At 43.2% G+C, this 26710-nt stretch overlaps 2 protein-coding genes across 2 annotated transcripts in view; both read left to right on the top strand.

Moving 5' to 3' along the window:
• The first annotated feature begins 1890 nt into the window (after window positions 1–1890).
• Window positions 1891–14579, top strand: Eef1e1 (eukaryotic translation elongation factor 1 epsilon 1). Its single transcript, XM_028894726.2, has 4 exons — window positions 1891–2038; window positions 4266–4466; window positions 5767–5862; window positions 13861–14579. The coding sequence occupies exons 1-4, from the start codon at window positions 1952–1954 to the stop codon at window positions 13999–14001; spliced, it is 525 nt and encodes a 174-aa protein (XP_028750559.1). The 5' UTR covers window positions 1891–1951; the 3' UTR covers window positions 14002–14579.
• Window positions 14580–26523: 11944 nt separating this feature from the next.
• Window positions 26524–26710, top strand: part of Bloc1s5 (biogenesis of lysosomal organelles complex 1 subunit 5) — a 50805-nt gene continuing 50618 nt past the window's right edge. The window contains exon 1 of the mRNA XM_028894722.2: window positions 26524–26691. Within this exon, the coding sequence (XP_028750555.1) occupies window positions 26565–26691 (127 nt within the window). The 5' untranslated portion in view covers window positions 26524–26564. The remainder of the gene's footprint in view (window positions 26692–26710) is intronic.

Raw genomic sequence — 26710 nt, forward strand, 5'->3', positions numbered from 1 at the left:
AGACCATCAGGCTTGGCAACAAAAGCCCTTAACCTCTGAGTCATCTAGCCTCCATGTTTGCTGTTTAACTGCATATTTTATTTTTAAATATGAATGAGTCATAAAATAATGTTAATGGCTCTACTACATCTATAAAAATGACTATCATTTTCTCTTTGTTTCTATTTATATGATGAACTATGTTATATTTATAATATTGAACTCCCTTGAACACTTGGACTAAATTCCACTTAGTCATGATGTGTTATGTGATTAAATATGTTATTTGATTCTCTTAATATTTTATGTATGATTTTTATCCATATTTTAGGGGTGTGTGTGTGTGTGTGTGTGTGTGTGTGTCCAAGTACACTCAAAGCTAGGACATATATGGAGATCAGAGAATAATTTGTGGAGACATTATTTCCTTCTACTATATGAGTTCCTGGGTGTCCTAGGCACTGTTCTACTGCTGTGCAGAGACACCATGACCATAGCAACTCCTGTGAAAGAAAGCATTTAATTGGGGGCTTGCTTGCAGTTTCAGAAATTTAGTATATTATCATCTGCTGGGAGCAGGGAAGCATACAGGTAAACACTGGAGCAGTAGCTGGGAGCTATATCCTGATATGGAGAGAGAGAGAGAGAGAGAGAGAGAGAGAGAGAGAGAGAGAGAGAGAGAGAAACCTCAAAGTTCACCCCCAGTGACACACTTCCTCCAACAAGGCCACACTTCCTAAATCCTTTAAATGCACTCAAATAGTCTCACTCCCTGGTGACAAAATATTTAAATATATGAGTCTATGGGGGCCATTCTTATTCAAACCACCACATTCTACTCCCTGGCCTCTATAGGCTTATAGCCATATCATAGTGCAAAATGCTTCTATGTCCAATTTCAAAAGTCCTCATAGTCTATCATAGTCTCAACATTGTTTATAAGTCCACAGTTCAAAGCCTCTGAGACTCATGGCAATCTCTTTACTGTAATCTCCTGTGTGAATGTTTGGCCCATAGGGAGTGGCACTATTAGGAAGTGTGGCCTTGTTGGAGTAGGTGAGGCCTTGTTGGAGGAAGTGTGTCACTGGGGATAGGCTTTCAGGTCTCATGTGTTCAAGCTACACCCAGTGTGGCACATGGTCTTCTTCTACTGCCTATATATCAAGATGTAGAACTCTCAGCTCCTTCTCTGGCACTATGTCTGCCTGCATGCTGGCATGCTTCCCATCAAGACAATAATGGACTCAATGCCTGAACTGTAAGCCAGCCTCCGTTAAAATTTAGTCCATTCTCATCTTGGTGAGAAGCATGGCAGCATGCAGGCAGACATGGCGCCGGAGAAGGAGCCAGAGAATTCAACAGCTGGATCGGCAAGCAGCAGGAAGAGAGAGTGATACTGGGTCTGCTTTGGTTATCTGAAACCTCAGTCATTCTAAGTGATACATTTCCTCCAGCAATGCCACACCCCCTAACAGTGCCACTCCCTATAAGCCTAGGGGGGCCATTTTCATTCAAACCACCACAGAACTCAAGTCACCTTGCCTGATCGCTGGACCTCACCTATTTTTAACCAAGAATGGTCTATAGTTTTCTTATTTGGAGAACTCTGTGATGGGTTTGGGAATCAGTGTTTTATATTTATAAAACAAATAGGCTAAATTGTTCTTCTACGTTCTACAATAGTGTTATAAGCATTGCAATGATTCAATCTTTAAAATTCTGATACACTGTTCAGTGAAACTATCTGGACTCAGTGCTTTTCTTGGGGAAGGTTTTCACTACTCCCTGCAAAGCCGTGGGCTTGTCTCAGAACGTTGCCAGGCCCCGCCCCCTATTAAGACCCGCCCCTTTGCGCAGGCGCGCTTGCCGTCCGTCCAGCCAATCGTGGGACAGATCTGTGGAGGCCGGACTTCCTGCTCTATCAATGCCTTAGCAGTCCCGGTTCCGCCTCCGCCGGGACCTGGGCCAGAAGATGGCGGCGGCCGCGGAGCTGAAGCTGCTGGAGAAGTCTTTGGGGCTGAGGCCGGGGAATAAGTACAGCGCTCAGGGCGAGCGACAGGTGAGGCGGGGCGGCGGGAGAGCGACGAGTTGACCCCGAGCTTACCGGGACTCGAGAGTGGATCCCGCCGGGTCTCGGGAGTGGACGCTGCGCCCCACGTGCGTACGGGACGGGCCGCGTGACTTGGTCTGGACCTCCAGGCAAATGTCATCATCCCCTCCGGGAGCGGAAAGTCAGTTAGGGGAGGCCTGGGCAGAGCTGTGGGTTGAGATCCCTCTAGGCGGCCGTGAGTGCTCCTTTTATTCAGCGACCACCTTACGTGCAGTCACGGGGGTGGGGCGGGTATGCGGCCGGAGACTCGCCCTGCAGGCGGCTGGCCGGCCCGGCAAACAGTACAGAGTAATTCCTGGTAGCCGCTTGGCGGAGAGAACAAGGAACGGGGTCCTGCTCATACCGGGAACACATTGGCTTGGATGTGCATTGTGCCGAGAATTGAGAAAGTTACCTGGTGTGGGACTGTGGGGTGCCTGGTGAGGTGTAAGGATTCCGATTTCTTAGGGTGTTGAAAATGGGTTGTTTGTAACATGTTATTTGCCTTGGAAAGACTGTACTAGAGGAAGAATGGTAGTGGGAAACCCAATTTGAATGTGTATTTGGGGGAGTGGTTCCAGATAACTTGTTCTGTTTGGGCCCTGATGTTTTTTCATTAGGTGCAGGTTAAATTTTTGTCCAAAACGTAGCAGTCTTGTGGGGTTTACAGTAGTTTAAAGTGACTCCTGGGAAGGTTCCATGACTTGCCTGTGATAAGCTGCAAAGGCCAGCCTTCCGAGAGGTGATGTTCTCTGACTCTATCGTGTTTCCTTTGCATCAGCCACTACTCCCACATTTGGCTTTGGAAACCAGCCAAGATATGAATATTGCTCTCGAGGATTATTTAGTATGAGGGACAGTCACCAGCAATTAAGAGCCCAACAGAACAAGCTCTAGGGAGGAATACAGTGAGGAATTGGGGGTTTGTTTGAGTTTTGTAGCCCTGACTGTCCTCGAACTCACTCTGTAAACCTTGAACTCACAGAGATCCACCTGCCTCTGCTTCTGCCTCTGGGAGTGCTGGGACTAAAGGTGTGCACCACCACACCCAGCTCCTAGTAAATACTTTCACCAGGTGTGGTTTTTAATTTTCCAAAGAATCCAAGATCGAATTCTGGTCTCCAAGGCATGCATGTGGTGCACAGACGTACATGAAAGCAAAATACTCATATACATAAAATAAAAATTTTAAGTTTGAAAGAAAACCAAGCAATGAGGTTGTCCTCATTCTTGTGGAATTTATAGGCTCTAAAGGGGGAAAGAAATCTGTTTCCTTTGTTTTGTAAGGGGTTCCAAAATTGGTTGTAGGTGATGTCTAGGAGAATTCTCAGAGCATGCCCAATTGATGCATGGGAGGCTTACATTTCCCACAGTATTAGTCCTTGTAGTTTTGAGTGACCTGAGTGGTTACCTGAAGAGGTGATGAACATTGCTTCCGGATGGAAACATCTGATTGCTGGTACAAGTATCTCGGGCTGGCTACTCCCCCGTTGCGGTTTTAGAGATACTTCAAGAGAATTACTACAAGGCAGAAGCCAGGATTGCTGGAGCACTGTTTCAGATAGTCTCCTCAAACTTCTGTAGGCTTTACTTGAGTAAGAAATAAACTTTTACGGGGCAGAGGATGTGTCGGTCCGAGGCCCTGGGTTCTGTCCCCAACACAGCAGAAAATAAACATATAGACCTACTCAACCAATAAGATGTTAGATGTAGTACAGCTATACAGTCTTGCCTAAACAGGTATTATTTGGTTTATGGGTAGGGGCAATCTGTTTTTCCTGTTTTTTGTTTTGGTGGCAGGGTCTCCCTATATAGCCCTGGCTGACCTGAAATGTGTAATCCTCTTACCTCAGCCTGTCAAGTTGCTGCGATTACAGACATGGGCCACTACATGTGGCTAAGTGTGGGGGATCCTGAGTGAAATTAATAGTGTTGTGGTTTCTGTTTTTCCATGTTACATGCTCCTGGTTCTGAATTTTGATAACATTTAACCGTTTTCGGTGGTGTTATGACCAGTTACATCATCCAGCATGCCATTAAATTGTAAATCCTGTGGCTGCTGGTGTCTTAATTTTCAGTTATACATAATTTAGTGTTATAGAGTATTTCTGAAAATTGGAGATTTTAGTACTTACCTCCAGCTTACAATCATGATGGTCTGCTTTTAATTTTTTTCTGATGAATTTTTCTTTTTTAGGTTCCGGTCCTACAAACAAACAATGGCCCAAGTCTAATGGGATTGGCTACCATCGCGACCCATCTAGTCAAGCAAGCCAATAAAGAGCACTTGCTAGGGAGCACCGCCGAAGAAAAGGCAGTCGTTCAGCAGTGGTTAGAGTACAGGATCACTCGAGTAGATGGACACTCCAGTAAAGAAGATACCCACAGCCTGCTGAAGGTATCTGGACCGTTCCTGTAGGCTGCGCTGCTGGAGCCAGGAAGCCTAAGTCCTTCCCCTCAGGGTCTTTAGTCAGTAGCCGCCTTTCCCATTCCCCTTTGCACTGAGGGAAATAAGTGAGTCCCATGAGGCATCTGCACAGAGACCTAGCAGGACAGTGGTTACCAGTGCCTCGAGGGAACGGAGGGAGAGGAGGAGCCACTTAATGACAGAGCTTTAGTTTTGCATGATAGGAAAGCTCTGGAAATCAGTTTGAAACTGTGAACATGCTTAACTATACAGGCTCAGCCTTCCAGGTGCATTCTTAAAATGGTTAGGTGGTAATTTTATGTTTTATATATACATATATGTATGTATGTAAGTATACCAAACACCAATAACAATTTTCTGAAGCGAATCATCTGAGAAGTTTTTTATGTTGGGAAAATTTAACAAAAGCATGATTTTAAGTTTTGCATCTGTAGTTTGTATGCATGTGAATGTTGTATGTGCATGTGTGAGCATGTGCAGCTGGAAGCCAGAGGCCAACCTTAGGTATCTCCGATTTTCTCCACCTTGTTTGGTTGAGACAAGTTCTCACACTAAACCCAGAGCTTACCCATGGCTAGAGAGGTTGGCCAGCAAGCTCTGGATCCACCTGCCTCTGCTTCCTCAGCACTAGGGTTACAGGCATACACTGCTGTGCCCAGCTTTTATGTGGGTGCTCATGTGCAGGCACTTACACTGAGCCCCAGCCAGAGTGAGCATTTTTTTATCCTATAAGAACAAACATTAAGGGGCCGGAGAGATGGCTCAGAGGTTAAGAGCACCGACTGCTCTTCCAGAGGTCCTGAGTTCAATTCCCAGCTCCCACATGGTGGCTCACAACCATCTGTAATGAGATCTGGCACCCTCTTCCGTATAAATAATAAATAAATAAATCTTTTAAAAAAAATTTTAAATTTAAAAAAAAAAGAACAAACATTGCACTCTGACGTGATCATATATGGTGTTTAGAATGTTGTTTCTGTTGGAGTTTTGTTTTTTCTTTTAGGTGATTGGCATCCAATTTGTGATTTTTTTTATTGTCAGATTTTTGTTTATTTCCAAAAGGGGTTCCTCACACTGCTTTCACCCCAGTCTGCCTGCCTCGTTCTCCTAAGTGCTGATGTGAGCCACCACACCCACCTTAAAGATGAAGTTTAGGAAATTAAGTCTCAGTACTTTTCTTTTGGGTGGCCTTCTAAATGTTTTAAGCCATATGCCACAACAGCTCATCATTGCTCCTGTTTTTGAGTTAAAACACTTTTTCTTTTTTTAGGATCTTAATTCCTATCTTGAAGATAAAGTCTACCTCGCAGGATATAACTTTACCTTGGCGGATATCCTTCTGTACTACGGGCTCCACCGCTTCATAGTGAGTATTCAGGTGGTGTGTAGGTTTTTCTGTAGTATTCAGAATCACTTTTTTTAAATGTTGTGAATTTTAATCAGATCTGCATTTCACCGTATCAATAAAAGGTTATTTTTGAAGAAGGCGCTGTAGGCAAAACTTGCCACATAGTCCGTTTGCAGAGCTGTGCTCCCTCTTCTGCTGCTGTATTTTCAGCTTCTGCTCCTGTTCTTCCTCCACAGCCTCTGGCTCTGTCACCATCAGCTCACACACACACACACACACACACACACACACACACACACACACACTCCACCGTACCCCACCCTCTGTCCACCTCCTACCCAAGCTCTTGAATCAAGTATCTGGGTTGCTATCCTAACATAATTTGATGAGTCTTCTTTACTGTATATTTCCCTTGCCATTGAGTGTCGCCCTTCTGCTGACGTCAGCCACGTCTTACTGCCGCCTCCAGCTGCTCCGCTGTGCTGTACAGTTACCGCCATGTTAGAGTCTTCGTTTCCTGTGTACAAAGAGCCATTCTAGAAATTACACAAGTCTAGGTTGCTGGGCCTAGAAAGTCCCTCACTCCCATTGTAGCTAGGCGTATGCAGTCATCAGCTCTCCTTCCTTCCCAGTGTCCATAGGTCTTTCTCTCTCTGACTTCCTCACTGTAGAGCCGTTCCCCTTCACAGTCTTCCTCTTCCTTCAATGAATTCTTTCATCTTCAGCCCACCTGCTCGTCAGCCCTCAACCACCTTTTCTCCCATTGCTGGCCCCGGAAGGAAATCCCCCTGGCCTCACACGTCAGCTTCCCTTCCTTGCCAGCCCTCTGGGTCATCTCCCAAACTCTGTTTTCTCTTTTCTCTCATTCCTTCACATTGATCCTCTAAGCGCTTGGTTAGTCTACAGTTTAAATCAGGTGTCATCATCCAAAACTTTCTTACACTTACAAACACTCCTATTTTCTCTTCACTCTGTTACTTCCTGCGATATTCCTGAGACACAGCGAGGTCAGTCAGGTGTCATCTAACTAATTGGCAGACCCAGGTCCCGAACTCAGGCAGTTTGTCTTGAGTTCATGCCTTCTTAGGTCTTTTTTTTTTTTTTGCCTTAAAAAACTCTCAACCTTCTTCCATTGTGGGAAAAGACCTCAAAACATTTTCTATATTCTCCACTTCACGTATCCAGCCAGGGCCTGGTGTTTCTACTTGCTGGGTCCTCACACCCCTGTCTCTTCCTTCCTGGGATCTGGAGTGACTTTTCCCTGAGTATCAGTCAGTTTTATTATCTCTGGTCCAGATAAAGAAGATACAAATTAGGTGGGCTCTATGAGTGACCACTAGGCCATCTTTCCTAAGACCAGGCTTTTTCCTTCTCAGTAATTCAGTAGTTCCCTAACCCCAGCAAGTACAGTTTGTCAGCACAAAAGGACTTCCTTCTGCCTCCTGCCACCTCTGGCTTTAACCCTGTCTCTCTGCCTGAGCTGTGACAGCCCTGACGTCTGCTGGCTGCTGGGCTCTTCCTACCCGTGTCTTTGCATTGCTCTTCTCTTTTGCACCCAGGTCCTTGGTCCCTTCCTCTGCGGTTTGTATGTCCTCAGACGTGTGTCTGTGTTCCGGCTCTGCCTCCTTGCGTAGGGCTGTCTCAGACTCCCGAAGCATCCTGAAGTGCTCCTCTCTGTTGTTTCTGTTTGACCCTGTGGAGGACTTCCTAAAGCTGGACTTTATTTTGCTTGTACTATAATCACTATTTGGAAATCGCTGTCACAGACTGCTTATGTCACAGTTGTAGAGATTTCTTTTTTTGTCTGGCATAATTCCTGGCACACCTCATACAGTCAGGCTTCCATAATACTAAGTAAATGTGAAGGTTATTGTGTGGCTCTCCAAGGAATAAGATACATATATACTTGTCTAGATATATTTTCAAGGACCAAGGCAGATCTTAGTGTATAAAAAGCCATTTCTAAACTGTAAACCACCATAGTAAGAAGTGATACAGTTAGATTCTGCCTTCTGCAGTAGCAGGCTCCAAATGACCAGACTGAGCCAAGCACAGAGCAGAAATACAGAAAAAATCCCATCTGCACTGGACATCCGCAGGCCTCCCTTGTCTCTACTCCCCACTACAGTGTAACACGTGCTGTCTGTCCCAGCACTTAGGATGCATTCGATAGCACCAGCCTCCTGCCGAAACTAATGAACTGTCTTAGTGTTAGTCCACCACCTAGTCCATCCTTCTCAGTCTGGTTTACTTGACTTCATTTACAGTTAGTGCCCAAGTTGGATGTGGTGACACACACCTATAATCCCAGCACTTGGAAGACTGAGGCAGGAGGGTTGTACAAGTTCAAGGCTAGCCAGAACTACATAGTGAGATACAGGACAAAGGAGGCTTTTTTTCTCAAGTGGGTACATTAGGTTCTGGAACATTGTTTTTGTTTTGTTTTGTTTTTTGTTGTTGTTGTTGTTGTTTTTTGTTTGTTTGGTTGGTTGGTTTTTTTCGAGACAGGGTTTCTCTGTGTAGCTTTGCGCCTTTCCTGGAACTCACTTGGTAGTCCAGGCTGGCCTCGAACTCACAGAGATCCACCTGCCTCTGCCTCCCGAGTGCTAGGATTAAAGGCATGCGCCACCACCGCCCGGCTGGTTCTGGAACATTGTAATGGCCTAGTTGATTAGCTTAGCATAGCACTCCCTATTCTACACTTGAAATTATCAAGCGCCTCCTGTGTTGCCCACTGTGCTATATTTCAGAGGGACATAAAAGGAGCATCAACCTTTATTTTTTTAAGGAACTACTACTAATCTTGTTGAAAAGATAGGTTGTTTTACATAAAAATAAAAAATTAGAGAAAATGGAACCAAGTACTGATTTCTGGTCAGCATATGATTTGATCATTTAAAGAGTCAGGTAACACAGGAAAAAGACACATGACAAATATCTACAGAATATGATTGTCCTTGGCTAGAAAAGGAGTTGTCGTATCTAAAGTTTCTAACAGGTAGAATGGGCATATAATTTCTCATCAAAAAGCAGCGTGTTTAGCTGTGAAAGGCAGCTTTTCATGACTCTGCTGCTACAGGGAAATGTAGTAGGTGAATGGTCCCTGAACTCAGAAGAAATATGACTCGTTTACACAAAGCCAGGAATGTGAAGTCAGTGTCTTATTTCTTTGTTGCCCTCCTGACTCAGCATAGTGACTTATCCTGATGCACGCTTGTGAAATTAGCAGTATCCGGTATTCTGTACCCATATGTGTTCCTGTTTTGCGTTGTGCAGCTACAGTGAAATGTAGTGTTTAGTTATATTCTTCAGTATATTTAGAGTAATTTATTTACATGTGAAGAAAGCTTCATTGGAGCTGAAACATCGCAGTCACGGCAGCCTCTTTTTGTTCCATTCTAGCTTCAGTGTGCCTTAGTAGCTTCTTGAACGTAGAATGATGACGTGGTACAACTTACCTCATTTCAAAATGAAAAAAGCCTCCAAGGGAAAGAGGATTTGCTGCTAAGGTATCTAACCATCTCTCCTGGTGGCAAACATAGTCTTTCAGCTTGGGGGAGCCCCTGCCTTGACCTGAGCAAGACCATGGCTGCCTTACCCACATGCAGGGGCAGTTACATCTCAACAGAGTTGGTCGCTTCTACACATTTAGTCATGGCACATATTTTGGTGTTATTTAATCCTGGGAGAAATGTGCAGTGACTACCAGCAAGCTGGTGATTGTCTGCAGAGCTCTAAGGTCTGGCCTCCTGTAGCATAAAGCTGTCATTAAGAAGGACGATTCCGCCGGGCAGTGGTGGCACACGCCTTTAATCCCAGCACTCGGGAGGCAGAGCCAGGTGGATCTCTGTGAGTTCGAAGCCAGCCTGGGCTACCAAGTGAGTTCCAGGACTACACAGAGAAACCCTGTCTCGAAAAACCAAAAAAAAAAAAAAAAAAAGGACGATTCCTCCCAGCTGATTCAAAACAAAGATGATAGTAAAGTGTATGGAACTCACACAAACTAAGTGCGTATTTGAATTTTCCTCTGCTGGGCTCATGTAGATTGTGGGCAGGAACCTGTGTAATGTTGCTCTGCCATAGCAGTGAACAAAACCATAATTTTATAGTACAAAATACTCGTAGCTCCAGCTGCACGGTTACTTAATTATGAGTCGGGCATCTTGAAAGGCCTTTGGTTTTAGGAGACTTTCAACTGTTTCCCTCAGTTCTGAATATTAAAATCGGGGTTATCCTAATCTGTAGCCACTTAATCCTACTTACATTTCCTATTCTGGAATATCTATCTCCTACACCTGTGGTGACTGTTGTGATTAAAGGTATTAGGACTATCATTTTCAAAGCAGCATTGAATAGAATAATTCCTAAAGCTTTACCTTGGGTGTGTGCCCTTTCCCAGTCAGAGCAGGCAAGGTATTCACAGGAAGGAAGACCTTCTTAAGGCATAGGCCTCATCAACTAAAGCCCTCATGGTGATAGGGTGACACCGTGGTGTCAAGTGACATTTTGTTAACTGGTCTGTGGCGTGTACACAGGTGTGAGGAGAGTGACTGCTCGGTATTGAGTTTGGCTTGGCCACCTGCTTGTGTCCGTCAGCTTCTCCAGCTTTGCTCCCGGTAGCAGCATACTGGTCCTTGCCAACCTTGCATGCCTTCACTTAGTGTTTTATGTTGTTAAATCCTTACTCTGTAATCGGCCCAGTGTCTGAAACAAAACCTTCAACAGTCCAGGAACCTTGGGGTAATCAAATCACCCTCTTAGATTGTTTCTGTTGGAAGCCCAGAGTTACAGCTCTGGCTGAGAAGTTCTGAAATCGGGTTTAACTTAACGCATCTTGGCATGTTATAGTATGCCTTGTCAACAATGCCTATAATGTGCCTGTTGATTCCAACTCTTATCACCAACTGCCTTCTTCAGTGATTCTGCTGAGAGACAGTCTAGAGACAGACTGTGCCTCTAGATTGTTAGAATTCTTTGGGATGCTGTGGCTGGCCCGTGAGATTGTTCTGGGCGGAAATGCATTTGTTCTGAGCACCAGTGGAATTTGGTTCTTGGAGAAGGAAAAAAGAAGAGAAAGAAAGCAGTAGGAAACAGTCCCGAGAATACTGACTGTCCAGAGCCAGCCTGGTGCCAATGGAAGGATAAAGCCAGCACTGAGGCCAGGCTGCAAAGGGTTGGTGTGAATGTTTCCCACATTTCCTAGTGGAAAATAAGTCAGTCAGAATGTTATCTGTTTGGCTTGAAGGTTCAAAGTCATTTCTGAGTTCCAATATAAACAAAAGTGAGTAAGTAGGAGGAAGAGCCGGCACCACCAGAGACACTGCTGTCTAGACCAGTGAGAGGCAGGAAGCAGCATTTGCCTTGGGTTCCCCTGTTTAAAATAATAATAATAGTAACTAAGTGAAAGTGCTAGGAAGCCAGTGTTATAAATGAAACAGCCCAGAGATCACATCAGAAGCATTTTTTACAATAGTATCAGTTCAGTAAAGAGAAAAATCTCTTGCTTGGTTTATTGACGGTAACTTTATGTGAAAAATGTTTTTGAAAAAGTAGCAGAGGTGACATCCCAGGTTCAGTCGCCATTTTCTCAGACTCGGACTAATTCCAAGGCCTAAGCAGTGGAAGGATGTTAAAAGGATGCTCTGGTCCATTTAGGAAGCCTGTGTGTTTCTAGTAGAAGAGTAAGTTAGCTTAAACCAACTGAGACTACTGTGTAATAGATCATCTGTCCAAAAATTGTTGTATTTAATTTGAAAATATTGGGAGATTTAGAAGCTATTAGAATAAAAGTGATTTTATACTTAGGTTGGACTATAGTCCTTATATTAGAGACTCCAATTGTGGAGTTTGTAGGATGGGGCATATTTATTTTGATTTATATCATCAGTTGGTGTTGTTTAAATAATGGGCATGGTAGCAACAAATACTAACTAGTTCTGTATGTTAGCAAATGTTTCACAATATAAAATACGACATGTGCATATTCCTTTTCAACCTGGTTCAAAATACCAGTGCACAAGCTAAAGACAAATAATTATTGCTACCATAGTGTTTAGAAATGCCTTACTCTGTATTTTAGTTCACCCTGAAAAATGACACACCATGAAATGGCTAAGTAGTTTTGGTGTAATGAAATAGCTCTTAAATTTAAGGAGTTACTCTTAATTCTTTCATTCTTTCATTTTGCAGTCAGTACTAGGAATGGAACCTAGCACGAGCTGGACAGGAATGCATTATGCCACGGAGCTACACCTCCCACCCCTAAACGTTTTAAAAACCTTGGCTTTCGGGGCCTTCGAGGCAACTGAATGGTAGAGCACTTGCCTGACATGTCAGGGCCCCATATTCAGCCCTTAACACCAACCAAACAACAAAAAAAGAGCAAACAAAACTCCAATTTTCTCTTGAAGTTCATGGTGAAATTTATAATATATTGGTATATTATATATATAATATATAAATATATATAAATATATAATATAATATAATATATTGGTAAAGAGTTAGAAAAAAAATAGTTCATTTAGAAAGTATTTTCTGAGTACAAACTAAGGCCCACAAGTAATTACCTCATGTTTCTATATTAGTTTATCACATGCTTCTGTTATTTCAAATATAAAAATCAGGAATATTTGAAACCATAAATTCTCTTATAAAAAAGTGAGCCTTTACACTGAAGTTGTTTTGTGTTTTATAATAGTTATTGCAGACTCACTTGTCCTTCATGTTGCTGGGTCCTGTGACTTGACAGGTATTGGTCTATAGGCACACCTCCATACATCAGCCTTAGGACATCATCTCACTAAAAGTGCCTGCAGACATGCAGACCTCTGCTTGGAGGTGGACCTGTGGGCCCCAAGTTGTTTCTGTGTATTAGAGACCTAGATATCCTTTACAAATGTTGGATTAACCACAGGAGAAGGGCTGTACCACCCACACATGGGATCACAGCTGCCATTACTGCCCTACTTGACTTCCTCTTACGGAACAACCTAATTCCAAAATTTGTCTTAGAGAAAAATCTTGAGTTACCACCTACTTTGGGATGTGATCCCACGGGAATGATAAGCACCTCTGTCTGCATCCAAGAGAGTAACTGAATCACTGCTGCGTCCACTAAAACATAGGTCTTTACTGCCACAGACTGAGGTGTGTTTTCGTAGGGGTTTAATCAGCCCCTTTCTAAGTCATGTGCCACTAGACACAGACTTACCCTGTATTAACTGTGAGCACTTGAAATTAAGCCGCTCACTGTCTCAGTGGGGTTCTCCCTCTGAAGTTGAGAAGGAAGATGGCAATAGTCTCTGCGTGTGTGGGCGTGCATGCATGTGTGTGTATGTACATATTTATAATGTATGTATTCATACTTCTTTTTTATTAAATGATCTCTTGTTAAATATGTTAGACATCAGAAACTCTTCATTTTTGAGGCTTGCTTAGAAATCAGAGAAAGAGCTGGGCGGTGGTGGCGCACACCTTTAATCCCAGCACTCGGGAGGCAGAGCCAGGCGGATCGCTGTGAGTTCGAGGCCAGCCTGGTCTACAAAGCAAGTTCCAGGAAAGGCACAAAGCTACACAGAGAAACCCTGTCTCGAAAAAACAAAACAAAACAAAAAAAGACCAAAAATAAATAAATGAATAAAATTTAAAAAAAAAAAAAAAGAAATCAGAGAAAGAACTATATCTTAGCCTTTTGAAAGTTTTTATCTCTCATTTTCTTTTTCTAATAAAGGGAGGAACGCTTTGGGCCTCTAAATTCTATACTAATGTCAATTTTTATATTTATGGAAAGCTTGATCCTTTCCTAGAAAGCACGTCTGGTTTTGAACTGACATTAAGGTAGTAACAAATGTGTTGCTGTCGCAGCTGTCTGCAGCTTTCACTTCCGTGTGAATATGTTGGCTTCGAAAACTGGGGGATTGGGTGTTTTTCGGTTTCTGTCAGTCACCTCCTAGTGCTGACAGCTCTGCCTGTGCACAGTGAACATTATATGTTGTGTTTTTAATCTCTACTTAGGTTGACCTGACAGTTCAAGAAAAGGAGAAATATCTTAATGTGTCTCGCTGGTTTTGTCACATTCAGCATTACCCAGACATCAGGCAACATCTGTCTAGTGTTGTCTTCATCAAGAACAAACTCTATGCTAACTCCCACTAGAAGCCTCTGCATGCAGCAGCAGCAATAGAAAAGTAATGGAAGATGTATTTTGGACCATGGTACTAATGTAAATTACTATGACGTCATTGTTTCTTTGTTAATGTTGGTAGAATTTTTAAAGTGTAAGCTCAAGTCTGAATGTTTTATTTGTCCCTTAGTTGAAGCTTTGCAGTTTTTTAATGTAAAAATTCAACTGTTATCCAAACAAATCACGATTGGATTACAAATTATCTCATATTTATAGGTGAAATTCATTTTAATAAAAAGTGCAAATCAGTGGGTCAATCTTTAAAAAAAAAGTCAGCTTGTCAGTGTTTCACATCTGCTTCTTCATGTTTTTAAAATTCATTTTTCTCTTAGATATTTATAGTAGTTTATTAAAAGCTATGATAAATTATGCTGAGGATCCAGAAGGGAAGATAGATATTTGTTCTCCAATTATTTATGTGAGCTAGTAAATGTGATTTTAAAAATCAACTTTTGTTTGTTTCTTTCTTTCCTGTAGTCAGTATTTACTGAGGTGAAACTAACTACTGAGCCCCCACCAAGAGGGAGTTAGATAAATGCATTCCTCTTAAGCTAATGACTCCTTTCTTTTGTCGGGCATATTGAAAGACAGTGACTTAGGAAACTGGGCTTCACCATCTCATTGCTTGACAGAAAGCCAGCCAGCACTCTCAGAGTCTGCCATTGCAGCCCTGTGACGAGCAGGGACACTGGGACCCTGTTAACCACAGCTCTGGACATCCTGGAACTCTCACTAATGTAATAGTAATAGGTTGTTGAGAGTTCAAGAGTTTGTCTGCCCAAATAAGAGAGTAGAGTCAGGCATATCATGGCCTTGTGTGTTCATAAACCAACCACAGGATGGCTGAGTCATTAAGGATCGGGGATTCAAGGCCAGCCTAGACTACACAGGGAAACTTTGTCTTAAAGAAAACAATGAAGGGCTAGGGTGTAACTCCATGGTAGAGTGCTTGCCTATCATGCACAAGGTGTGTGTTCAGTCCCTAGAGCCAGGAGAGCCAGAGAAGGGAAGGAATCCTAGGTTGTATGATTCAGAGTTGCGGTAAAAGGGTAAGAAATTTGGAAATATTCAGCACTTTGGTTGAGTCATTGTTCCTAAGCATATGATTTTAAGAAAAGCAAAAGCCCCACTTCTAAATATTACTACAATGGAAGCCAGTCTTTCAACAGTTGTTCTTTTGGGGAAATCTTAGCCTCTGAACCATCAGTGTTCAATAAAATAAATGTATTTAAAATTTCAAAGAACAAATGAAGTGGTTGCATGTTGCTTAGATTCTAATGGCTCCCTGGGGGGAGGGGGAGGGGGCATCCATGGCGCAGACACTGGGAGTCCATTGAAGGCAAATAACGAACTTATTTACTCAGTAACAGGGAAGGCCTTATATACCCTCCTCCCAGCACCCAGTGTGTGTGGCTGTCTCTCATTAGCTGGGCACGATCAGGAACTGTGACAGCGACCAGGACCTCTGATAGTGACCAGGAACTCTGACAGTGCCTATTGCTAGGCCCTCAGGCTGACTCCAGGTTGGCTCGTAAGGATTAGGTTATGTGCATGCTTTGGCAACTGGTCTGAGCCAATTTCCTCCACCCTGTGGGCCTGTCCTGCTACAGTTGCACACTTTAGCAATTACGTTACAAGAATTATAGCTCAATACAGTAGTATAATAAGTCAGAGTTAGACCACTCTCACCTGATTAGTGATGAGACACTGGCTAAATCAATGCACCTGATGAAATTCCTCTTCTGAAGTAAAGGTCACCGATCTTGTTTCACTTTTGATGGTAATCATAAAAACTCCATGTCAGTCTCTTCCCACCTACCATCCCTGAGATGCCAGCCTGCTCAGCATGTGAATCCATCTGAGATAAGACACCAGTTGGTAGCACATCTTCTAATTGTGGAAAAAACAAATTCACATTACCACCTGTAAAATCTGGTCCTTGATTCCTTCAAGATGTAAAAGATTTCATATTTGTTACCTTATGCTTCTGAGACGTCTGTAAGATGCATCTAAAATGTGACCACTCAAAGGTGTGCTGTTCTTCCTGAAAAGTGGGTGCCTCTTTCCTGCTATTCCTGTCTATAATGCCCAAAACCTGCTTTGCTGACCATTCGGTGATTGCCCTGGTGTGTGTTCAGCACTTGGCATAGATAGGCTTCAAGACTTGGGGGTAAACTTACAACACATTCTTGCTCTTAGAGAATCTATACCCTGACCACCTGTGAACAGGCTCCTGAGGCAGGGCACACAAAGATTCCTTTGGGAGCTGCCTGACCCCACCATTCTCTGGAAATAAATACTAAGTGTTGAATAACTGTCTCCTGTGTTCTGGAAACTTATCGTAACTCATGCTAACTTACAAAGCAAGGAAGCCAGACCCTGCTACATGGTCTTACCTCGGACCATGGTAGAATAAATGAGAATTACATGACCTTTCAGAGTTGGTGACAGCCTGTCCATACTGTTCACTGATGCTCCTACTCTGATGAGTTACATGTCTATTCCTCACACAAATTTCAGAAACAGATAAAGAACTCCAAGTAGGAAAGCATTGCTCTTCGGTCAAGAGTCCATGGGTTTATTCATTCCTTAGAATAAATACTAGTTTAAAATAAGAAAGCAACATCCAGAAAAATATCATAGACAAAAGTTACGTGAAATTCAAGTATTTTGAGCCAACTTCCCCTCTGAACACCTCCTCCAGGTAATGAATTATTTCAGTAAGGTTTTTACAGTTATAGTTGACCCCACCATCTATCTGCGGACAGGTAAGTGGTATAAGAAACCCCAGCTGGTGACTGAAGCTACAGATGGTACCAAACTGGACATATACTATGTTTTTTCCTATATACGCATGTATTTGATGAAAATTATAAATTAAGTACAGTAAAAGACATGATAAAGTAACATTGAACAGTTGTAACAATACATTTCTGCAACAATCTGGCAACTAGACTAGTTACTAAGTAAATAATGGATGGGTAGACTATACAATGTGGATACATTAGAGAAAGATAATTGGCATTAGGGCAGAATTTTATCTTGCTGCTCCAAAATAGTCACAATGTGACATGAATTGTTTATTTCTTGGAATTTCCACTTAATATTTTTGGTCTACCCTTGTTAGTGGGTAACTAAAACCATAGTGAAACCTTTCATGAAATGGAACTGCTGTATATGGGAATTTTCATGTTTTATACCCTGTTAAAAACTGATTTCACCTCTTTAAACCTGTAGTTAGGGTCAGAAACAGGCACCATAGGCTTTCTACCAGGACAAAGGCAAGAAGGTGACCGCAGAATGAGTAGGAAGGCCCGCCCACCGCCAGCACACCCTGTCCACTACCCCTTAAAAGCATATCTAATGTATGAGATCCTTGCTTGAAGTCTGTCCAGAATAGCTTCAAGAGATGGTAATAAAAATTTAAACAGATCTATGATTAGGAAAGTAGAGAACTGTCCTGTAATCAGCTACACATACATCACTCCAAAAGATGGAATACACAACTGTTTGACAGGTAGTCAAATTAGAATCACTGTGAACTGTAGCCTTTTCAGTTACATTTTTTTCCTTAACATTTGACTTCATTCCTTAAAAAAAGAAAAAGAAAAATGTTACATGAAATTTAATATTAATCTAGCTTTGGCAGAGATGTGGTGACTTAATGGATTAGAGCATTTAGCTTTTTTACCCCAGAGAGCAATATTTCTTCTTTCTCTCCATAATTAGATAATCTGCTGCTACCCATTACCAAGGGCACTAAATTTCAAATTCTCTGTACACCTGAACAGGCTGCTACATATCTGGCCATCTTAATTTTAGTCTTGATTTATGGAAGCTGAATTACATTCCTAACCCTTCCTGGAGCTCTGGGTGAATTTTATTGCAAAAGCAATGGAGAGAAAAGTTACCATCATATATCTCTCTTGCCGGGCAGACTTTTAGACACACAAGGGGCTCCACGTCCCGCTGTTCCACGTCTTGTATGGTGGATTTATAACGCTGTGAAGCCCAGCTCTAGGGTTACACACAAGCGTATCACAGATGAGATGGGGAATTTGATTTTGGCAATAATGATTACTTGTTGTGGAGCCCAGATTCCTGCAGGCTCTGCCTCTATTCCCAAAACTGCCCGTGAATAAAACTAATTCCTACTGCTTCCCAATTTAGTAAAACTCATCTTTCACTGAGCAGAGGGAGGCCAAAAGAAGGTAGGTGGGAAGTCAGGGGAATCTAAGAGGTTGACCGTTTTTGCTGTTGTGTCTCAAGTGTCTCTACTTCCATGATCATACTTCCTTTAGGAGTATTGTGATTTTTAAGATGTTTTGGTTCCTTGGGAGGGAAGAGAAGCCTGAATCTTTTCCAGCTCGGTGAGTTAATTTGATCGTTCCTTCGCCCTGTCGCTTCCACTCGCACGAGGCCAGGTCCCTAGGGCTTGCCGGTTGGATTATAGATCCTGCAGATTTGGCCTGCCGTGCCCGCTGAGTGTCATCTGTCCCTGCGGTCTTGCCATGGATAAAATTGATTCTCCCTCACATCATCTGCTTGAGAAATCTGTGCCTGGCAGGCCTGTCTGCCCACGTTAAGTCTGAACTACAGCAGCCGTACAACTAATTTGACAAGGCATAGCTTTAAATAAGAAGGCCCCAGGCTTGCTTTGACCAAGAGGAGAAACTTCCAACCCCCAAATTACAAATTTCAAAGCTCCTTTGGTTCAGTCCCTGAACTAGACCATTCCTGTGATATGAGCTCTCTGCACAGCTCCATTTCTCCTGCCCTTCTGAGCATTTACATGTCTTAAAGGCCTTAGAGACTTCTAACTTGCCGACTGGCCTCTCCTGTCCTGTTTTCAGCTTTTGAACCCCAGCTCAGTATAGCAGTGCCCCTTATCCATAGAGGATACCTTCTGACACCTCAAGTGGATGCCTGGAACCCTAGGTAATACCTACATCAGCTTTCCATCCAGATAACAAACTCCCGTGTATCATTAACTCAGAAGATAGATTTACTCTGTGCTCCTGTTCCTTTAGCACCAGCAGTGAGGCAGCATGTCAAGACTGCGAGCATGTGAGTCAAGCTGCTCACCTCATGGCCAGAGGGCTGTGGGATGTGATGGTGAAGAGGAAGAGAAGAAAGGAGAGGGTGGCATCCCAAAACTTCCTTCAAGGACATGCCACCAATGACCTAAGGCCCCATTTTTTAAAGGCTCCACCCCCCCCCCCAAGTAGCACCAAGCTGTTACTGACATACAAGCATTGGAGGAACATTCCAAAACCCAAACTAAAGCAGTATCATGGAGAGCAGGGATTCTTTATATACACACCTTTATTAAAATCCAAATTACAAATTAGACAGTATGAGTTACTTTTCTGTTGCTGTGATGAAATGCCATGACCTAGACTTTATTTTAGCTTATGATTTCAGAGGGATAGAGTCCTCATAGTGGGAAAGGCATGGCAGGAAAGCAGGAACAGGAAGCTGGCTGATCACATTTTATCTGCATGCAGGAAGCAAAAAGAGAGCAGGAAGTGAGGTGCGTCTATAAATACACACATGCATACCTTGTGCAGAATGCTGTGTCACCAGAAGTATATCTCAGAGGAACTAGCAATGTAGATGAACGGTCTTGTTAAATAAGAAACACAGAGTCAATGCAGAGATCAAAGCTAAAAACCTTACCCTTCACTGCTGCTGTTGTCCTCTTCAGCAAGAGACCTACTTCCTGTCTGTTTGTCTTTTTTATAAACTTTCTATTCTGCCTTCTCATTGCTTGTAAATCCAACCACATGACTTCCTCATCACTGCCTGTCTGTACAGACCTCCAGGTCTTCTATGGTTGGTATTGAGATTAAAGGCGTATGTCTCCAATGCTGGCTGTATCCTTGAATACACAGAGATCCACCTAGCTCTGCCTCCCAAGAGCTGGGATTAAAGGCGTGCACCACCACTGCCCAGTTTCTGCTATGGCTTGCTATTAGCTCTGACCCACAGGCAATTTTATTTATTAACATACAAATAAAATCACATTTCAGTACAATTAAAATATCACCATATAGCAGGATTCAGGACAAGAAGGTTCAGTATGAGGTCTATGGGATTGCTGTCACCAATGAGCACTGCTTCACACCATGCTGACGTTCACACTGAGCATGCCATATGTGTTTCCTAAACCAAGAAGTGAATACAAACAAATTTATAGGCTTTTACCTCCAAGACCAAAGATCCTCTCACCTCTTCTCTTGTGTGTGCACACATGAAATCTAACTAAATAGAATGTAGTTTTGACATTTTCAAAAGTATGTATAGAAAGCTCCATTAATCCAGAGACAAGAAAGACAGTAAAATCCCTTCAGAGGAACGATATAGAATTCCTTTGTGTGGTTTGTATTTGAAATGTGTTCCCCATGCTCCTGTATTGAACAAGTGGTCCCCAGGTGGTGCTGCTATTTTGGGGAGGTGGTGGAAACTTTAGCAAGTGGGGTCTGGCTGAGAGACATGGGTCACAGAGGTGCGCCTTTCAAGAAAGAGTATATGTGGCCCCGCTCCCTTCCTTGCTCCCTTCCTGTCTCCTGTCTGTCATGACATGAGCTGCCCCACTGTAGCCCCAAATTAAAAAAAAAAAAAAAAAAAAAAAAAAAAAAAAATTCTGCAAAGTAGAAGGTACAGAGGCATATTCTGACTTGGACCATCCCAGAGAACAGTACAACTCCACGACATAATAAAGTCTGACCTGATGCTCACAGGTCTGATCCTGAGGCTCAGACCATCAGAACTGTGAAAGCGGTATGTTCTCAGAGTGTTGTCTCCACTGGTAGACTGAATGCTCTGTGAGGGACGAAAGAGGCGGAGCCAGCCTTGGTCACCACTCTTCGGCTCTTAACACTGTATTGAGTACATAGCATGTGTTCAATACAGATTCATTATTATGTGTTTTTTAATAGAAACATGAAGAGTTTATATGGCCTGTTGTGGAGGCCCACAAAGGTTTCCTTCTGAGATCTGAGCTTGCTTCACTCAGCAGGGCTGCATTAGAGGATTGCTTGACCACGTGTGTGGTTACCAGGTGATTAGAAAGGGTCTGCACTTCCCTGTGCTGGAGGAGGTCTTTTGCTCCACCCCTTGGCATTCCTATAAATAGCCTTTTAGAAGAGACAAAAGGGGCTGGTGGATAAGGATCCAGGCCCTCTCGAGGCTATCCTGTGTTTCTATCTGTTTCTCTCCCTTCTATCCTTCTATCTAAATCGCATCCCTCACTCCTCAAGAGTACCCTGGGGTAAAATGTGAGAGCCAGTCTCTCAGCTGGCCCCACACAGCCTGTTAATGTGTTTTTTCCTCTTCCTTCTTCCACAGTCTCCCTTCCACATCATCCACCCACTCTTAACCCATAAACATATACAGAGACAACCGCTGAAGTAGTTTTTCCTGACACACACAAGTCATCTAGTCATTTAGCCTCTTTGTAAAGTGAGAAAACGGATACCTATTTCAAAGGCGTGCCAGAGGACGAAGTGAATTCATGTTTTCAGGGTACTTACCTTGATACCTGGCAGGTAGCATGTGCTGTGTGAATGTTTGCTCAGGGGCGATGCAATTCTGATACTGACTATTCAGAGTTAGCACAGGCTTCAGAGGTGGAGAGCAGAGTCACCCACAAATCCCTTTATATTTCAGATTGGAGCCGCAGATCCAGGGTTCCAAAGGCACCCATGGATTTGATAATTCACCAAAAGAACTGTATAGCGCAGGAACATGCTCTGTTTTATTATAAACTTGCACCAGAGTAACGCAAATGAAGAGCCACAGGAGACTTGGAAGAGTCCCAAACATGTAACTCAGGCATCCTCAGAAAAGCATCTTCCTCTTGGCACATGGTTGTATGATTGCCAGACGAGAAGTGTACCCGAGCTCCAGTGTTCTGTGATTTTTATTGGGGTGCCTGTACAAAAGGCACAGGTGATCAAATCACGGCCCGTGTAACTGAACTCAATCCCCCACTCTGTGGCCTCCTCGGAAGTAGAGCAAAGCATGTGACTCAAATGTAACTGACCTATGAGCCCACCTTCAGTCACCTAGCTAGCATAAATTTAGATGGGTTCTGGGTCCACCATGAATAAAAAAAAGACACTCCCATCATTTGGAAAGTTCCAGAGATTTATGGGATTACCTTCCAGAAAGGAGGGAGAAACACCAGCCTTTTTTTTTTTTAATTTAAATTTTATGTTTATGGGTGCTTGCTCATATGGAGGTTTTGTGTATCACATGAATGCTTGGTGCCCAAGGAGGGCAGAAGAGGGTGTCAGATCCCCTGGGACTGGAGTGACAGACAGCTGTGAATCACCATGTGGATGCTGGGAACTGAAACCAAATCCTCTGGAGAAGTAGCCGGTGCTCTTAACTGCTGAGACATCTCTCCAGGCACCTAGCCAAACGCTTTACTGTACAACTTAGTCAGTGAATTGAATAGGTAGAGGGAACAAATAAAGCATCCCGCCCAGAGAGGGAAGATTAACAAGCAAACAGTAGGGAAATGGCACAGTGGGGAAGTCTCCCTGCCCCCCCCCCCCACTAACTGGCTTTACTACTTTGAGATCTAGCAAGATCACTCTTTGACCTTGGCTCTTCTGTTGACTACTCAAGAATGTCAACTTGTTTTTCTGTCTCTCTCTTTCTTACACACACACACACACACACACACACACACACACACACACCACGTACACATTGTTTAAATAGCAGATTTCCCCTCCCCTCACAATACAGGGGCTGATCTGGCAGTTTCTAACACTGCACACAGATCATGTGACTGCAGTTGGCTGGCTGACTGGAAGAAAAAGTCTCTCTCACACCTCTGGGATAAGAAGGGGACTGTTGGTGTGCCTTGGTTATCACCTTGCATCCTCTCTCTACACATGTCTAAACTAATGTGCTTCTATACATGGTGGCTTCACTCCATCAGGACAGCCTGAATGTCCTGGCAAGAAAATGAAAGCAGAAAGCTGCTGGTCTTCTGGGATTCATTTATAAGTACAGTGTGTTCTGCTGGTCAAAGCAAGTCACAAGGCCAGCCCAGACATGAGGCGAAGGGAAACAAATCCATCTCCAGACAGGCGGTGCTAGTAATCCCACTGGTGAGAATAAGACCACTACCACAAATTTTGAGTCAAATTTGAAGCAAGCTTTATTAAATACTGGCCAGGATGGTTGACACTGGCCAGGTCCATACCAGAAATTCCCAGAGATGGCAACAAATTACATTAGTCAGAGGCTTATAAAGGCAAAACCCACAAGACTATGTACTTCCCACTTTTGTCCACTCAGGGGTAAGCATACTTCCTGTCTATGTACCTCCTGCTGCATGTGATCAAGCGTATTCTGTGCAATTGGGACAGCCAAGCTTGTTTACAGAAGCAAAAACATAGGGTTTGTTATCTTACATAATAAACAATAGCCCCCAGGGTTCCAGGAAGTTATCCGTCCTTGGGCAGGTGGGGCTTCCAGGTTAAAGGCACTTTCATTTTATAGAACTCTTAAGCTCAGTAATTTAAACTTAAAACCTAACTTTATCCCTCACGGTGCAGTGTGGCATGTTTCTTCAGAGAAGTCAGGAGCTGCTGTGGCCATTCTGACCTTTTCTCCTCATCTCAAATTGGGGATTCTCATAAGTCAGCCTTCCTTATATTCCACAGCCATAGAGAAAGCATTTTTTAAATGTTATATTGCTTATGCCATTTGTATCACATAATTAAGCCTATAATGACTGCATCTGTACTTAGTATTGGCCTTTTATCCTTGTTGTTATTCCAGAAATAATAGAGTATTGATGAGAAGAACAGGAAGTAGAAACTGGTCCAATAGGGCAGGGATCCCAAAGCAATGCTTCTAAGAATGTCCTTGCTGGAGGGCAAGAATGCTGGAAGAAAGCTCTGGTTCCTGGTTCTTTGCTACCTCTGACCCTTTCCTGGAAGCTGTATCTGAGGACCCAAATGAAACTGAGTAGAGACACCTGGATAACTCAGTTGGGTTAACAGTACTGACCAACCCATCCCCATCCCATGCTTCACCCCCATTTCTACTATAAATCCTTCCAAACCCCACCAGACTATCAGCTCAGTGTTACCCTATTTCTTGGGACCCTTCCTGTTATGTAGGAGCTCCCTTCTCCTTCCCTCTCTGCCTTTCCTCCCACTCCCCTTCTTCTTTCTCTGAACTTATAATAAAATTATCTCTGAAACCTTCTGTAGTCCATGAATTTCATTCTTCGAATTTAAGAAAAAAGAACCTGAGGGCAACTGACTCAGTGGAAGTTTATCTCATGAGATAAAAGCCCACACAAGGACCAAGAAAGTTTCTCCTGTCCTCAAAAACACTTCAAAACTTTCCCTTAACAATGTACCCGCTATTTACAGACCATTTGTGTTGTATAAGGTATTATAATCAATTTTGAGATGACTTAAAGACTATAAGAAGATATGCTCTAAAGAACGAAAGCACCCCCATTTCAAGCAAGCCCCTCACCCCAGCTTGAAACAGGCCTGAGTTTCAATATTCTCAGAGCTGCTGACATAGGTCCCAGGACAAAGTCAGGATGTTTGAAGAGCCATCTGGTAGCAACTGATTAACCATAGAATGCCCCAATAACGGAGATAGTCTGTAAAATTTGACAAACAACTGGTTAAAACTATAAAGTAAGATAACACAGAAATTCTGAAAAGCCCCTAAAACTTGAGTCAATCAGAATTGTACCCGTACTAGCATGACTAAATGATGTAACCTTATGGTTTTTGCCTTTAAAAACTGAGCTTGCAGAGGGGCGGGCACCTCCTCCAGCCTCTGCTGTGTTGGATGGCTTGCCGAGGTCCCTGCCGCATGGCTTGAACTGCTTCAATAAACCTTGCTTTTGCATTTCGGTGAGTTTGTGTCTCTGGTGGTCTCTTGGGGGGGGGGTCTTGTGCCCAGGGCACAACATGCCCCAGTTCTGTGCAAATATATAATTTCATACAAGATACCTGAATATCATCCATTTCAGTTCTCCATGGGGACTCTGTAACTGATACTTCCTTGGGTTCTTGATTAGATTAATGACAGGCTTAAGAGATATAAGGTGTGTGATGGAGTTTTATATATTTTAAAATGTGGAACAAACAGAAGATATTTTAGTGGTGGTGATAAAGAAAGGTTAAGTAGAAGAATTGAAGCAGAATATACGATGTCCTAAAAGCAGACAGAGGTGCCTGGAGTGATGGTACACACCTGCATTCCCAGTACTCAGGAGACAGAGGCAGCAGAGTCAGGCTTTCAAGAACACCCTTAAATGTACAGCAAGAGCAAGTGCAAGTCTAATCTGAGCTACATGAGACTCTAAAGAGGATTTTGTAATAAAAAATATTTTTGAGGTTTATTTATTATGTGCCAGATATTATAGCGGTTGCTCTGTATCATTTTTATTGTTGTTGCTTGTTTTTTTGAGACAGGGTTTCATGAATTAGAATTCCTGATCCATGTGTTGGGATCACAGGCATACATGGCCTTACTAAGCTTATAAATATTATCTTTAATTATTATAACACCCCAAAAAGATAGATACCTTCATGACAATTAAGCAGAAAAGAAACTTGAAAGTAAGTGGCAGTGCAAGAATTTGAACCCAATTCTGTCTGTTTCCAAAGTGTTAACTATGGTTGCTAGAATTTCTTTTATTACTTATAACACAAAGTTTGCATATTTCAGAGGTGAAATCCAGAATCAATATTTTTTTTAAAACAGCCACATTAATGTAAGAAAAGCATTCAACTTTTCTTACACAAAAAGCCTACGATGAGTCTTCACAGGTTTTCAGCAATCCACAGTCTTAAAGGAAAATTTTATTTACAGTGCAGAAAAATACGATTGAATAAATTCTTGAAGGTGGGGAGAATAATCAGTGCCTTTGAGAGCTATGCCGTCTACATATTATTAAAAAACTAGGAGATGAACTTTTGTATTCACCCTTGCTTTGGGGTTTATCATTTCTTCTGCTAGTAATCCCTCCTTCACCTAGTCATTCTCCCCACGTTCCTATGACGACAAACACTTGCCTCTTCTGGGAATGCATTCCCCCATCCTGTTGTTTACGTTGCTTCACATTCCTCCTTCCTCACTAATTTAGATCCTTTAGGATGAGCATCAGTAGAGAGGAACAGAGGGAGAGGTACTACTACTACTGTTATTCTTCTGCACTCCACCCCTGCCCCATCTGCAGGCGTAGGAAGAAATAACAAAGATAGCTGTAATTTTCATATTTTTCAGATTAATTTTTTATATTCTGAAGTATTCTGTATTCAGATTAATTTTCTGTATTCAGATCACCTGCCCTAATCCAACATGGCAGCATCAGCTTCATTCCGAGCGCCTTTCCGGAACCCAAGGACTCCGACGCCCTGTGATGACGTAACTCCCCCCGCCCCCTCCGGCGGGCTACGCCTTCTGTCTCCCAAACTAGCCTCCAGGTTTGCGCCTGCGCAGCGGAGTCCGCGGGGGGTGGGCGGAGCTGGCCGGGATGAGTGGCGGAGGGACAGAGACCCCAGTAGCGTGCCAGGCCGCCCAGGGCGGCGGCGGCGGCGGCGGCGGCGGCAAGAAGCGGGACTCGCTGGGGACTCCGGGTGCGGCGCACCTCATTATCAAGGGTACGGAGTGGAGGGCGTG

The sequence above is a fragment of the Peromyscus leucopus genome, chromosome 5 (genome assembly GCF_004664715.2).
Source record: "Peromyscus leucopus breed LL Stock chromosome 5, UCI_PerLeu_2.1, whole genome shotgun sequence".
In the NCBI taxonomy this organism is placed as follows: domain Eukaryota; kingdom Metazoa; phylum Chordata; class Mammalia; order Rodentia; family Cricetidae; genus Peromyscus; species Peromyscus leucopus.

Bases quoted from the DNA above. Each gene is read 5' to 3' on its own strand.
- Eef1e1 (XM_028894726.2), top strand. From the start codon at position 1,952: ATGGCGGCGGCCGCGGAGCTGAAGCTGCTGGAGAAGTCTTTGGGGCTG. The intron at 2,039-4,265 runs GTGAGGCGGGGC...TTTCTTTTTTAG, and splicing joins GCGCTCAGGGCGAGCGACAG to GTTCCGGTCCTACAAACAAA. The intron at 4,467-5,766 runs GTATCTGGACCG...TTCTTTTTTTAG, and splicing joins ATACCCACAGCCTGCTGAAG to GATCTTAATTCCTATCTTGA.